Source organism: Manacus candei, unplaced genomic scaffold (assembly GCF_025592945.1).
Source record: "Manacus candei isolate 608988 ecotype Guabito, Panama unplaced genomic scaffold, ASM2559294v1 h1tg000049l, whole genome shotgun sequence".
NCBI lineage: Eukaryota > Metazoa > Chordata > Aves > Passeriformes > Pipridae > Manacus > Manacus candei.
This window is the reverse complement of record NW_026138097.1, coordinates 6,064,549-6,079,748: the sequence shown is the minus strand read 5'-3', so window position 1 is coordinate 6,079,748 and position 15,200 is coordinate 6,064,549. Positions and strand designations below refer to the sequence as shown.

The window sequence follows — 15,200 nt, the reverse complement described above, 5'->3', positions numbered from 1 at the left end:
TTTAGGCAGGAGCTAAGGCCCATGGGAGTCCCACACTGGAGCAGTTTGTTCCTGAGGGACTGCACTGTGGGGAGAGGACACATGCTGGATCAGTTCTTGAAGAATTGCAGGCCATGGAATTGTGGTACGATCCCACACTGGAGCAGAAGAAAATTGGGAAGAGGAAGGAGCAGCAGAGACAAACTGTTATGGACTGACTGCAAACCCCAGTTTCCTGTCCCCCTGCGCTTTAGTTGGGGGAAAGGTAGAAGAGTTGTAATTGAAGGAATGATACTGAGCCTAAGATATGGGATGGGGGAAGGTGTGCTTAGTTTTGTTATTGTTTCTCATCATCCTACTTGATTTTTAATTGGCAATAAATTAAATTCCTTTTCCCCAAGCCAAGTGTGTTTTGCCTTTGGCAGTAATTGGTATGAAATCTCTCAGTACTTGGTACATAATCTCTCTGTCTTTTTGTCAATCCACAAAATTTTCCATCTTATTTTCTTCCCCTTGTCCTGTTGAGGAAGAGGAGTGAGAGAATATCTTGGTGGGGGTCTAGTTTTTTAATGGTCAGGTATGAAAATGGAAGTAATATTGCGTATTAGCTGAAGCTGACAACACATCAAAGATTAAACTGATGTTAAGATTGCCCTATAATGCAGGAAGGATCAGAGGAGAAGAAAACTTTGTTCATAGGACTCTGAAATTACAGCAGGTGTGATGAACTGGAAGTAAACTTGTTCTGAGGATATGAGTGGGGCAATGTAATTTTACTGTTATAGAAAAACATTTTCAGTTCACCGGTGAATGCATATCCTCAACAGACCTTTTGAGAATACAAAATAGGCAACACATGGACAAATCTTGATGCAAATTCACAAAACTGATCTTCACTGCAGCTGAGCCTACACTGGCTTCGTCACGTCCTGTTGAGGCCATGTACTCAATAGCAATGGCCTTATGCCATGTCTTCACACAGAGCACAAGTCAGTCTCACACTTAGGAAGTACTCTATTGTATCCCATGGATTAGGTATATCCATTTGATAAGTCAGGAGCAGTTTCAACCTTTAAACATCAAAACGACAGATTTTTAAATGTGCTCAAAATATATTCTCCTAACAGGAGACACTGTTCACTAAAAACCAGTACAAACTAAAATATAGGCTCAACTTCAGAAAAACATCATTTAATCTATAGAATGGTCCAAGATTTTAGTACCTTTAAAATTTTTTTAATTTTTCAAAAAAGGGATCTTACAGAAATGATGACACATTTTGATGCTATAACAAGTCTTTTGGCTTAAAATTCCATTTTAAAAACACTTAGCAGCAATATAGCTCATAGGCTAGAATCCAACATATTTAAGCTCACAAAACATTTGAAAAATTCAGCATTAGCTTAGAAGGGACGATATTCTAAGGTACTCTGAACTAATCAATATTAATTTTATTTTAGAATAAACAGATTTATGTAAAACTTAAATTAACTTCCACAAACTAACAGCAATTTTAGCATGAATTATTTTAGCATAATGGAATTTACCTGGAATTTATGTGAACCAAGTTGCTTCATGTGAACCAAGTTGCCTTCTTGATTGTATTCTGAGTAGAAGTTAAGACAGAGAAACTTCTTTCTGTAGTGTCATAAAAACCAGAAGAGAGTATGATATTCATAGTAATGAATTTACTCTAATTTCCTCTCATCATCCCTAACAGAATAAAATTCCTCACAGTGTGCTAATATTGAATGATAAGGAGGGTGCTTTTAGACCTGACTGGGACACAGCAATTCAGGTAAGTTAAAACTGCTCAGAGTTGTCAAAACATTTATGTAATCTCTGGTTATATTAGACCTTCTCTACTCCAGCGTGATGCAATATTTTTAATCTTAAGAGATTTGTTGTAACGAGTGACTCCTAGTCTAACAGCTCCTCCTAGAACCTGGAACTTGAGAGAGGGCATTTCTGTCCATAGAGCTACTGTGGTATTCAAATAGCATTTGTATGTACTAGAGACTATCTTGAACACCAGTACGTTCACAGTTACAAAAGAGAGAAAACTGGAATACTGTCTGATGGGGTGTGCACCCAAAAGAGGTAGAGACTGAATATGATTTTGTTACAAAGTGATTCTTAGTTAATTAGGCACAGCAAACACTGAAAGTTTAAGGTTAGGTAGAAGTACGGCTAATTATAACAATATATTGTAATGCTGATGCTAACTGGAGGTCAAAGGTTGCATGCTGCTAAACAACTGCTAGTCAGAGCATTTACCTCTTTAAGATTAATTCCCTTATATATAAGTTCTAAAGTAAGGTGCAGGTGTCTTTAACCTTTGGTAAAATTACCTGTTGTCTCAAGGGACCACTGTCAGCAAGACTGCCATAGTGTTTGATCCCCTGATGTTTGCAAGATTTTGCAAGGATAAATACTGTATATGATGTAAGGACATTACATGACTTCTGGATCTTACAAGCCCACGAATTTACAATCAAAACTGACATCCAACATCTAACTGCAGTTGGGATACAGTTGTGCATTACCAGCACTTCTGTGTACATGTATGGCTAGACAGGGAAAAACAGTCCTGGTAAAATCAGTTTTGGAATTTTAGAATAGCTGAGTGCAATGCATTCACTGCATGCATGCATATATTTGTATGTATAGAAATGTGACCAGCAGAGGTCTGCAAATTCATTCAAGGAAGTAGATGAAGCAGAAGGAAATATTAGTGTTAATAAAAGTAATACTATTTTATAAAGGAATAGGAGCAGATATGAAGGCACAGTGCTTACCTAGATTCTCTTTATTAGTCAAATATGCAGATAGAATGACAATACTATTCCCAGCTAGTATTTGTTTTTTATTAGGAACATATGTAAATCTGTTTCATATATATGGCAGAAAAAGGACTAGGCTCTTCATTTTGGATTAGACCAAGTTTAAGTTGCTGGCCAGCATGGATCCAAAGCCAACGCACCTTGAAGCATTTCTCTACACAACCCACACCCAGAGATTGCTTTACTTTATCCTTTTTCACCCAGTCATCAACATTAACCTGCATTAACCTTACTAGCCAGCCTGCTGGGAAACCAAGGTGGTGTTACAGCATTGTCTGTGTTAGCTCACAGCGATCTGGCAGGTGTGGAGTAGTGTCAGTGCTGAGCTTGGCTTCAACTTTTCTGCATAATGATGTTAATGTGTTACTTTCAAATGCTTCTACTTTATGGCTGACATGTTGCTACATCTCTGCTTCTACTTTGTCAAAGCTGCTGTCTTTTGTGAAAATTTTCTCATTAAGAAAATTTCTGTTCTGAGGCATTACTTACAATCTGTGTGTGACACAAGTACATCAATACTGAGGTTAAGATGAAAGGTATGCTTAGAAAGGCTTTTTCTAACCACTCCACGAGCAAAGAAAATGTTATATTAATTCCTGTGCCAACCCCCCCCCCACTCTTGTGAGTTTTTTTAATGCATTAATGTGCTTACGTCATTCCCACTAATAGTAAGGTTGGTTTTAAAAAGGTTTTCCTTTTCCATCAGAACAAAATCTCTCATGTATTAGATCTCTCAGCAGTAGTTTGACTGACAGATATAAACTAGTAACATTTTTCTCTTAAGTACTAGAACAATGAAAAGGAAAACTCTGCTTGTTGCCATATTTATTTTAAAATAGCCAATTATATTGGGATAGGGGTGAATTTCCTAAATCTGTCTTGCATGCTTTAACAATATTAGAAAGCTTTTTGAGCTTGAATCACATCTGTAGCACTTCTTGTAAGGGTAGTCTGGTGGAAAGCTTGTGTGTACCTCCTTCTTGCAAATTGTTTTCTTATTTCACTTGAATGTTCAGTATTTCTCAGACCACTGTCACTTTCATGAAGCAGCTCACTTTGGGAGCTGCTTGTAAGTATATGAAATGATGTAGTATCACAGATTAAACCCATTCTCTGACAGAAAGCAGAGCAATGCATTTTTACCTGTGTTTTGTGATTCATGTGTATTAAATATGTACTGACAGATATTTCAAGTACTGAATTTTAGACAGTGTTGTTTGTACCAATTTGATAATCAAACAGAAAATGTGCAAATGAACTGACTTAATGCCTTTTTGGTCTGGGTCAGATTGTTCAAGTTATGGAAGGCTGCCAGACTCTCTGAGTGTATGGAAGGCTGAGTTGGCTACATGGGTATTAGTCTGGGGCAAATAGAACCTCCACCACTGCTCTGTTAACTCTCCTGCTTCCCATGCTCATTAGGAACCTCTGTTATCTCTAAGCTACCTATAGATAGTGTTATAATATGCTGTTCCACTGCTGTAGTATCTAGGAAATTAGTCATGACCTGTATCCACCTTTCTGATCATGCTGACCAGCAAGTATCACTATGGGTTATATTACACTTAGGGTGGTCTACAAACACAACCTGGTTTTGTGCAAAGATAGTAGCTTGCTGAGAAACGAAATATATGGAGTTTTCTTTCACAGACAAAAAAATTTATTGATCACATGCTTAAAGTGCTTGTAAAGCCTTAAAAAACTTAAACTGGAAAATATCCTCACCCAAAATATAAATTTTTGCCCCAAACCAAATAATATTTGAAATGAAACAATTTTAAGTAGTGTTTCATAGAATCACAGAATAGTTTGATTTGGAAGCAACCTTTAAGTCCTATCTAGTCCCATCTAGTGTCCAAACTCCCTGCAATTAACGGGGACATCTTCAACTAGACCAGGTTGTTCAGAGCCCTGTCCAACCTGACCTTGAATGTTTTCAGGGATGGATCACCTACCACCTCTCTGGGCAACCTGTTCTAGTGTTTCACCATCCTCATTGCAAAAAATGTCTTCCTTACATCTAGACTAAATCTTACCCTCTTTTAGTTCACAAATGTTACATCTTGTCCTATTGCTACACATCCTACTAAAAAGCCTTCTCCTAGTTTGTTATTACCAGTTTGCCAGTTGGGTTGTCAGAGAAGTATACTTTCTTTGATCTCCCTTTTCTGGCTGACATAAATTTAGAAGCCCTTCTTATTCCCTCCCTTGCCAACTTCAGTTCCAGCCATGCCTGGGCCTTTTTGACCCTATCTCTACACAACCAGGCAGAATTCCTATTCCTGTATTCAAATAAAATACAACAATAGTGGAGTAGTTTGTCTTGGATCTTTTGGACCACCAGTACAAATATAGTAGGCAAGCAGATAATGAGGTCCAAATGTACTAGATAAGCATATAAAAAGTTGTGTATATGCCTTAGTGACTAGCCCATTACATTTTTAAAGGCCATAAAACTATTCTTACAAAAGTTTCAAGCTATTTGTACATTTTTCTTGTCATATAGGGATCAGTTATATTGTTGTCGTTTTTGGGATTTACAAAATTGCACAAAATATTGTAATACCTACATCATATCATCATCATTTGATATATATGAACTGGAGTTGAAAAACAGAGGAAAATACTTAATACCTTGACAAGTTCTATCTATTTCATCTTACTTATTTTTTGCAACTCATCTATTTGAAGGCAAAATTAAAATGATACAAACCAAAAGTCTGCAAAAATAAAAAGCTTCTTCAGCATGACACAGTCTAATAAAGATGTCCCTTCCCTGGTAATTTAAAGCATATTTATGTTTTTCTTTTCCTTTTGATAAAATATTCCATAATAAGTTTACTTAAAAAGAAAAAAACCCGAATCTTAAGTGTGGCATGAATTTTCCACAGCAAAACAGGTGTGGAATTATCTGGAAAATCAGGGTCGGCACAGCTTGAAAAAAGGTCTCCATCCCTCTGTTTGCCCAGCAAAAGACATGAGAAGATACTGTAAGGGAGGTATCCCTCGTTGCTTCCCCTGGAAGGAAATGCCAAGTTTAAAGAAAGAAACATGCTCTCTGCTTTTGCGATAGCTGGGTGACAGAAGTTTTTCTCCTGGCAAAGGGCAAAATGGAGGGACATCGTTGTAGCTCAGTGGCTGTAGTGCCTCAGTCCTTCCTTATGGAGAAGCTCTGTGCTAACTCTGGGAAATCTTCCCCATTGAAATCAGCACGTGAATCCCCAGCATAGCATCTTTTGTGTAAGAAAGTGGAATACAGATCATGTTATATTTTTAAGTGGAAGTCTGAGTGCTTTTCTCTCATGTATGTGTGCTGCCTTGATTTTACTCTTCCTGCTGGATAGTGGTCTCTATTTAGTTGAGTTAGCTTTGTTATAAACATGGGGGTTTAAGAGCTCTCTGACTAATGATCTCACAATTAGGTACTGCAGTGTCACGATACAGCTCCAAAATAGAAAGAGGAACAGCATGTGACTGTCCACTCTGCCTTTCCAGCAAGGCTTCTGCTAGCAGCAAACAACAGCTGCAGACAAAAATAGAAGGTGATAAGCAACTAGAATCTTTAGTTAAATATAGAAGTCATTCTCCATGACAGTAAGGAGTCCAGAGCAACAATGAAGTCTCTCCGATTCCTTAGTGCCGAAGCATTCGTGTCAAATGAAGAGTTTGCCAGGAAGAGTCTCAGCGCTGTTGCCCATAATCTTTTTCCTCTTCTTTTTAAAGCCAGCTACTTACTGGAGCAAGGGGAAGTGATTCATGACTTGGTAGAGAACTGGCCACTTGTTGACTTTAACATGGGAAAACTTTTGGGAGCTACTGTGGACTACCAGGAAGACTTGAGCCATAGAACATGCTCAGTGTGCTTGGAAAGCTGTCTAACAGGGCTGAGAGACTATGTGCTGAATAATTTTTCTCCCTACAGGAAAAGGTTGAAAGTGGTTGACCTGACAGGTATAAAAGATGTTGAAGTTCAGTTTTGTGAGTGCAAGAAGACAATGGGCAGGTGGGCCAGGACGCAGCTGCTCTCCAAGCTTTGTTTGGAATTGGTGGTTTACCTGCAACAAGCACAGTGCAATCCAGGTACATTTGAAATCAGTATTGATGTGCTAATTGACTTGTTTGTTACAGAGAGGAACTATGAGCTGGTCGTGGAGGCCCTGTTGAAGAAATGCTGTTGTCCACTGAAGATCTGCTGTGTAGCATTCAGATCTGACAACCTGACCTTGCAGAAATTCTTCTACATCATAAAACTCACGGATCCCTCTTTGTTGCGCAAACTGGAAATAGTTCACAATGTTCGCTTGGAAATGGAACACTTGGAAATACTCTTCAACAGTATCCACTTCCCTCTATTGATGTCCTTGACCTTGCCAGCACGAACATTTAATGTGCAGAGGTTCACAGCTACAGATGAACAGATGCTTACTAATATTGGAGAAAAGATGGGTGAAATGACACACCTCACTGAGCTGTGTATGTCATTTTCTATACTCACAGGAAGAATACAGAAACTGCTCAGGTAATTTGGTCATCCTGTTTCAGTCAGACTGTAAAGAACAGCACTTTGTGCCACCAGCAAGCTGAGAATCTCTGAGAATAAGGGAAGTGAGTGTATCTTGGAGGGTGCGTGGGAAGGGGCAGCAGGAAGCAGGAAAGGTTATTTGTTGAGGAGAATTGGCAGCCAATATATACCTAATGCACTTCGAAGAACAGACTGTTTTTATTAGTCTTCCAGAAACTATCTGGGGAGAATATGCTTTTGGCTACCACATAAAAGAGTGGTACTCAGACAATTTTTATATTAGCTTATGTATTAAGCAGCTTGCATTGGCTTTGGTGCAAGACCTGAGTCATATACCAAATATTTTTTAGAGTCTCTAGTGAATTTTTGTCCTCTAAAAAAGACGCAGTAAATATACTAGGATTCCACAGATATTGTATTTTTAGGTGGGCAGGGGAATAGTAGACTTTGATTTGAGACTTTGATTTCAGTTGTTTGTCGTGTCTCTTGATGTCAAGGCAAGAGAGATCTGATGCTTTTCTGTACTGCAAATTAAGCTGATACAAAAATATTCATTATGAATTCCTGTGAAAAACTGGCAATTCTCAAAAAGATAACAAACTGCCAGTGAGCAGTGTTCATATTGGAACAGAAAATACAGTTAACTGCATGCTTTTCAGAGCATCTAAAAAAAAAAGGTAGACAAAAGTTTCATCCAGACAAATCACCTTAGTCTAAAATTTCTCCCATACAAGGAGTAATTTTATTTAAAATTTATGAGTGGCATACCGCTTATATCAATAGAAATAAATTGCAAGTTTCTAACTTTGATCCAGCTGAGCTCTGTAACAGAAGTCTCACTAAGATTTAGCATGTACGAAAGGGATCTCTTGATTTTCATTTATCAGAACTATTTTATATTCAACTAAAATATCTGAGAATAATCTCACTTATACTTCTTCCAACCTTCTTTATGAGAATATCTCTTTGCAACTGCAGAATGCTACAAAGTGTAAACCTTTCAGGCACTTAAAAACAGCAAACCCTGCCCCCCCCCAGAAACAAAAGCAGATGTTTTGTTACAATACTGATTGGCTTTCATCTTGGAATTAATCCTTCCTTCATGGAAATTATCTAAATCTCTGGAATTATGACAGTTTTCTACAAGAAGCAGCCACCAATCTCTTTATGGTAGTAGTGATCTGCTATTAATTCAGCAAGTCATAGACACCTGACAACATAAAACTGGTTACAAAATAGATACATAGAAAGTTTAATCCCCATTAAAATAGCACAACAGTCACATAAAGAAGAAGCTAATTCATGGAACTGATTCCAGAAGAAAAATATACTTGTTATTTTTGGCACATGCTTCTGTTTCTCAAGAGAGGTAAGAAAAAATAATGAATGTGGTAGATGGCTACACTCATAATATGTATAGTTGCATGTAATTTTGTAAATGTAGCTTTTCAATGTTTTATGCAATAAAACTGTTTTCCCTTTAATTCTGCAGCCCACTAAAAACTCCACTGAAGATGCTGGATGTTTCTAACTGCTCACTGAACCATGCTGATATGGCCTATTTAGCCAATAGCTTCCATGCTAATCACTTAGAAGCCCTGGACCTGAGTGGTCATGATATACCTGAACTTTACCCATCAACATTCTTTAAGCTGCTCAGCCATTCCTCTTCAGTGCTCAGGAGTCTTACCCTGGAGGACTGTAACATCCAAGATACTCATGTCAACATGTTGATTTTAGGTTTAAGCCCTTGCCAGAAATTACATGAGTTTAAGTTTGTGGGAAACCCACTGTCATCCCAAGCACTTAAACACCTTTTCACATTTCTCTGTGAATTGCCAATGCTGAAAAATGTGGAGTTCCCAGTTCCAAGAGACTGCTACCCTATTGGCATCACCTACCCCATTGATGATGCCAGTATTTGCAGATTTGATCACCAAAAATATGAAAGTGTAGCAGAGGATCTTAACCTCATTTTACTCCAAGCAAATAGGGAGGATGTGAAGGCTTCAACACCACTCTTTGGGAGTTATGATGCAGCTGTTCAGGAGACAAACAACGAACTGGGAGCTTACTTGATCAAGTCCTTCAAAGAGACTTTAGAAAAGTTCACTACATCTTTTAACAAAATGAGTTAAAGTTGTAACATAGTGGTGATGATAATGCTCTGTCAAATCAGAAATTAATTTAATTTTTCCTAGAACTGCACCTTCAATCATCAGTCATGTATTTTCTTTAATTTTTCAGCTGAATTTATTATTGTTTGAATAGCCTCTGATCACCTGAGGTATTGTAACTTATGATATTGCATGCACTTTGCAAAGCACTACATGCTCACAAGAGGGGAGGACACTTAATAGCTTATTATTTTATACAAAAGAACTTTGTTTCTCAGTATAGCAATAAGTATTTAAGCTTGGCTGATTTCTTATGCAGGTTCCTCTGGATTTGGCAATGAGGCTTGCAGCCCTGCAAAAAAGACAGGAAAGTCCTTTCTCAAGTCCAGCAGGATGTCCCAAAGGTTGTGCACATATTCTTATCTGTGGCTCCTGAAATTAATTTTTTTTTTTGCCCTGGGCCTTCTGAATTCACCAATCTGTGTTTTATCCAGTACACTCCCAATAGTGGGGGACATGCAACAGCCTCCACGTCCCTGTGCCTCTCTTTCTTGTGCAGAGGCAGGAACAATAAACACAATTTGTCTAATATATTGTGGCAAACCAAGTGGTTGGCTGACAGGAGAGGATCCCACCCCAACTACCCCAGAAATATAAAGCAGCCTTGGAGGAGTCTCCTGGTGCTCTTACAATGTGTATTTTAGAATGGTAGACCAGGACAGTGCTGCACAGCCATGCTTGTCACGTCAGCTGGTAAGTGCCTCAAGCCACTCCCTTCATGGAATCAGCTTCTTGGCTGGTAAGAATGTACCCTGCTGCTTTCAGGTGCTTTAAAGAAAGTCTAGGACAGCGGTAATGCTGAAAAAAGAAAAGTGTTGAAAACATACGTAAAAAAAAAAGAATCTAATGTCAGTTTAAAAAATGTGGAAAAGGGACAAGGCTGGTTGCTCAGTAACTAGAAGTTCATTTGTGTACAACACTGCCTTCTTCTGTCAGGACTATGTGTTCTGCTACAGACTTGCAACCAGTGTCAGGAAGAATCACATTTATTTGTCAAGCTCCAGGGTGAGAAAAGTATTAGAGTGACAGAGTAAACAGAATCCCAGACTTCACATATGCTGTGTTGGAGCACAGGTGAAGGGGTTAACAGGATGTCAGGATACAGAAGTAGGGCCACAAAACACACACCTGGAGAGTACTATAATGGGGGATGAATGGTAAAGTACTGTCATAGTCTACTTAGCTTCTCACCTGTAAAACTAGAGACCTGGTTAGCTTCTAGGTAATCAAAAAAAAAAAAAAAAAGAGAAGCTCAGGTTAATACCCACTACTCTGCCATTAAATGCAATTTACCAGTTCATGAAAACTTGATCAAATAGCACTGAAAGTGAATGTTGCAGCAGCAGTTGAGGTGTCACTGCAGTATTAAAGATCATTATTAAGATAACAAGGACAATTTATTTGAAATAATACTGGACTTCATCATCTGAGGGTAAGGAAATTTCTTCATTTAGGCAGTGCTGGTTTGTCAAGCTTTCTGTTTCTCCACAATAAGAATATGCAAGCAACTGCTAACCTAATTTACAAAAAAAGAAACCCAAAACAAAACAAAACAAAAAATTAATGGGCTGAGTACCAAGCAAAGCTTGCAGGTTCCAGAGTGCATTTAAATGATTTTTTTGTTGTTTTCTTATGTTCATCCTTCTAACATGTTTTATTGATTAAACATATGATGGTAAAATTGAAAGTGAATGGACATGACTTGTTTATGTTTACAGATCACTAAAAAAAAAAACAAACAGTAATCTAAGTTGTCAAGCATCTGTGATTCAGAGAATGCCAGAGTTGGTTTCCACATGGCCTTGCATATATTTGGACAGAATTCCACATGCTCCTTTGTTCTTGCCTCTACTCTACCTTTTCCTCTCTCTGACCTTGCCATTCTTTTCATCCTAGAGTTGACCCATGACTTCTCAGCCAGACCTAAGTAATTTGAATTTTGCTATGCAAATTATCTACTCCTTTGGGATGAGTAGTGGCACTTCCTCTTGCTGGGAGAGGACACTCTGTACTGTAGCTGCAAATGTGTAGTGATTCCTCCACCTCCATCCTAACAGGTTGTACCTGGAGGTGAAGGTTGGCCGTTTTGAAACATACTGTGTTACAACAGCCAATCCCTGCCTTTTTCAGTACACACAAAACAGACAGTTCTTATTTCAGAATATTTAGATACCTTACAACGTCTGCTGTCTATGCAGCTCTCTCTGCTTTCTCCTTGCTTAAAGCCAGTCATGGTCCACTCTTTTATTTTATTTCCTCCTTTTTCTGCACCCCACAAACTCTTGCCCATCTTCCATTTTCAGTCTCCCATCTATATGCAGGGTCCTGGGCCAGGAGAAGTATGTAGAGACCATAGCTTTTGTTTTAGTGCCAAGTTAGAGGATCACCCCTATATCTATTTCAAATATTCCCTTTGAGCCTGCAGTATGGAGTGCATTGCATTACAGAAGTGGTGTCCATGCAGCACTTCATGCAGCGCAGCAGTGAATGACTAACAAAGAGTTGGAGCACATGAATACACGTGCAGAAAGGTTTCGGATCCTCTTCCTGGGAAACCAGCTGTTCTGCAGAAACACACACATGTTTCAAGTTTTGTGATCTTCTAAAATGCATTTTGCTGGAATTGAAGCAGAAGTCTTATTGTCTACATTTGCATGTTAAAATTTTATTGCAAGAAATATAGTATATAGAATGCATAACCTAAGTATCAGTACTTTGAACACTGTTGAATCCAAAAGGCCAAACCTATTTTGTTGACACCAAACTCTATTTCCCTTAGAAATTCTCAAGATAAATGCCACATTTTGGGCAAGGAGGGATTTGTACACTTTTGGAATGGAATCAGATATTCTTTAAGTCACACAGTTGCCAACTCTAGAGCCAACTCTAGTGCTTTAGCTCTTAGATATCCCATCTTTGTCTCTTTGGTTTCTTTCTTAATTATGGTTGTTACTGTTGGTTTTAAATGCAGGTCAAACTAGCATTTTGGTGTTGGCCTGACTTCCAGCAACAAGGATTTGTGCCATCTCTCAGAAGAGTACCTGTGTCTCTTTTGCCCCAGCAGTTCTGATTATGGTTTGGGCCTACTCTTTCTTCCTTTTTCCAATGTGTAGAACTGTGGGACTTGGAATTCTGCTATTAGAGAAAAAGGACTAATGCTACAATGACCTAAACATATAAAGTTACCTTCTACTTTGCAAATGCAGACAGATACTGACTGAATCCTGCCTTGTGTCCCCTGTCTTCCTGTATGTGACTACTATCAGCTTCACTGGGTTCAGAACTGAGTGGATTCAAGTCCATTTGTCCTGTCTATCCAGAAAACTGTCTAAAGCCTTAACAACATACCACCTTGGGGTAGAGACAGTCTTCTAGGCTCCAGTTAAGTCCGCCCAGCAGGACAGGAGTTGCCACAACACCAAAACCACACAGATGTCAATGGAGTGGAGATGTCTGTGTTCTGAACAAAGGTGTATTCAATACCCTGCTACAACATCTGCTCATGGTGTCCCTTTACGTGTCTGAAGATGAACACTTGAACTCCCTTGAGGTTTATTTGCAAAAGACTCAGAAGAGATGCATGTAGAAAAAATACATTGAAAAAAATCAGGATAAAACCAACACCATTCTCACCATATTCAAGCAAGTGTTCTAAATACAAAACACAATAGTGGGTATCATAAAGAAGCTAAAGGTTGACTTTTTGTTTGAATAAAAAGAAAAAAACTGCTAAATTTGTATTTATTCACCATACTTAATTTGATCCACATTTTATTCACCAAATAGTTTTTTTTATTTATTAGCATATTTTCATTTCCTTAATTGAGACATACATTATTCAGCAGCAGTTGCTTCTAAATCTTTCTCTGTGGCAGGGTGAGAATTGCCAGAAGAGCTTTCTGCTGTTGCAATTGCTAAGCTCCCCTATTCAGTAACTGTGCATAGACCAACTTCAGTTAAATACTTAGTACATAGCGTATAATGATTCTACTTTGATAAACTTTATGAAATTGAAGAACAGGTAAGAAATCTCTATATACTGCACCAGTTATTTTCCTGATTTGGTCTACCAATTTGTGACCACAGAATTTGAAATTGAAGGACAGACCTTTGCTACTTCTGATTTCTTCATAACTCGTCATATTATGTTTTGGCCACACAAAGAGCAGTTGAAAGAAGCAGCGGGAAAAAAAGATGACAGTCAGATTTTTACTGTGGAAGAAGCAGCACAGCAGCTATGTGCTTGGAGATTGCTACCTGAACAACATAGAAGCCTATTAATAGAAAAAGGCAAATAAACACAACTGTTGCAAGAAAGTTGTCATTAATGAAACTGAAACAAGCTTCTTGATATAATCCTACACCTTCAAATTAATATTCTTTTGATCAGAAGTTGAGAGCTACAAGTCAGTTCTTCTGAAAAAGTATGAGCTTTGCTTACAAAACTCTTCTCTCTCTCTCCTTAAAACATGCATCAGTCAACAATGGAGCAGGACTGTATGAACTACTCTTGCAAAGAAACAAGGGAAGGAGCTGCTGCTTCTCTCCATACTGCTTTCTAGTAAAAATACACTGTGAAAATTATTGTGTGTATGATAATAATTTATGATGGAAATTTAAATCCTCTTTCAATGAATGCGTGGCCAAATGTCCAGATCTGCCTCTGTTTAATCCCAAAAGCTACAACTGTAAGCATTATTTTCTAATTCTTTTTTTTAATAGTCTGATACCTAGATGAAGCAGCTTTAGTTTTGAAGAAAACAAACACTTCCTACTGAATTAGTCCAGAAAACTTTGCAAAGTGATTATATAGAGCTTTTAATGGATAAAGGTCTAGTTACAAAGGTCTTGGCAGTTGTTACTTTTGCCTTTCTGCAGTAAAGGAACATAATCAGAGTTATGGAAATATTTTCCACCCCTGGAGATGGACTTATTAACCTTGAGCAGCTTAACTTTGAACTAACAAAACTTCTGTCAATTTTTATGGGCTACACATGTGCTATGCCTGAGCTTAGCAGCTTACTTCTAATATATACTCAATTACACACAGGAAATGGGTCTGAACCTGTAGAATCTCCCTCGAGAAAGCTGTTAGTGGCTGCCACTTTTAATGTAAAATTATAAAGAAAAATAATATTGACAGTTTTTTTCAAGTTTTTCAACAATTTCACAGCATTCATTTCAGAAAAAGCCAAGAAATTGTTGCACGAAATGAGCAATAAAAAGCTCAATGCAGGTGGATGCATCATTCCATGCAGATCCATGATGTTACTGACAAAACCACACCAAATGTTTCGACTCTTTATGGTAACAAAAACAACTTTCAAACATGCTCTAAATGTGAACTCAAGTATTTTTTAATCTTTTGCTGGCTTCCTGTCAGCCACGGGAGTCCTGGTTTGCAGCTTGCAATGCAAACAACAAAAATTGGGTCAATTTGCTGCTGGAGAAGGTGAGGAGCAAGGGCTGGGGCAGGGGAAAAAGGGGAATAAGAGCTCAAAGGAAAGACATTAAGGAGTTCACAGCAGGAAAAAGCCAGCCCAACAAAGTGTCCCACATAATTTTGTATTTATCTGCAGCCAGCAACATACTGTGACTAAACTTGGGGTTTTTATCCTGCACAGGGAACAGTAAACAGATCTTTCATGCCAAAAACCTCTGTGGGAAACAGGTAACCCA

At 38.2% G+C, this 15,200-nt stretch overlaps 1 protein-coding gene and 1 long non-coding RNA gene across 2 annotated transcripts; both read left to right on the top strand.

Moving 5' to 3' along the window:
- Positions 1-6,404: 6,404 nt before the first annotated feature.
- Positions 6,405-9,909, top strand: LRRC14B (leucine rich repeat containing 14B). The gene is made up of 2 exons (XM_051798900.1): positions 6,405-7,341; positions 8,837-9,909. Exons 1-2 carry the CDS (start codon positions 6,437-6,439, stop codon positions 9,480-9,482), a joined length of 1,551 nt encoding a protein of 516 aa, XP_051654860.1. The 5' UTR covers positions 6,405-6,436; the 3' UTR covers positions 9,483-9,909.
- Positions 9,910-10,062: 153 nt separating this feature from the next.
- Positions 10,063-14,102, top strand: LOC127476250 (uncharacterized). Its single transcript, XR_007906524.1, has 2 exons — positions 10,063-10,214; positions 12,493-14,102. It is a non-coding gene; the product is annotated as an uncharacterized LOC127476250 (long non-coding RNA).
- The last annotated feature ends 1,098 nt before the right edge of the window (positions 14,103-15,200 follow it).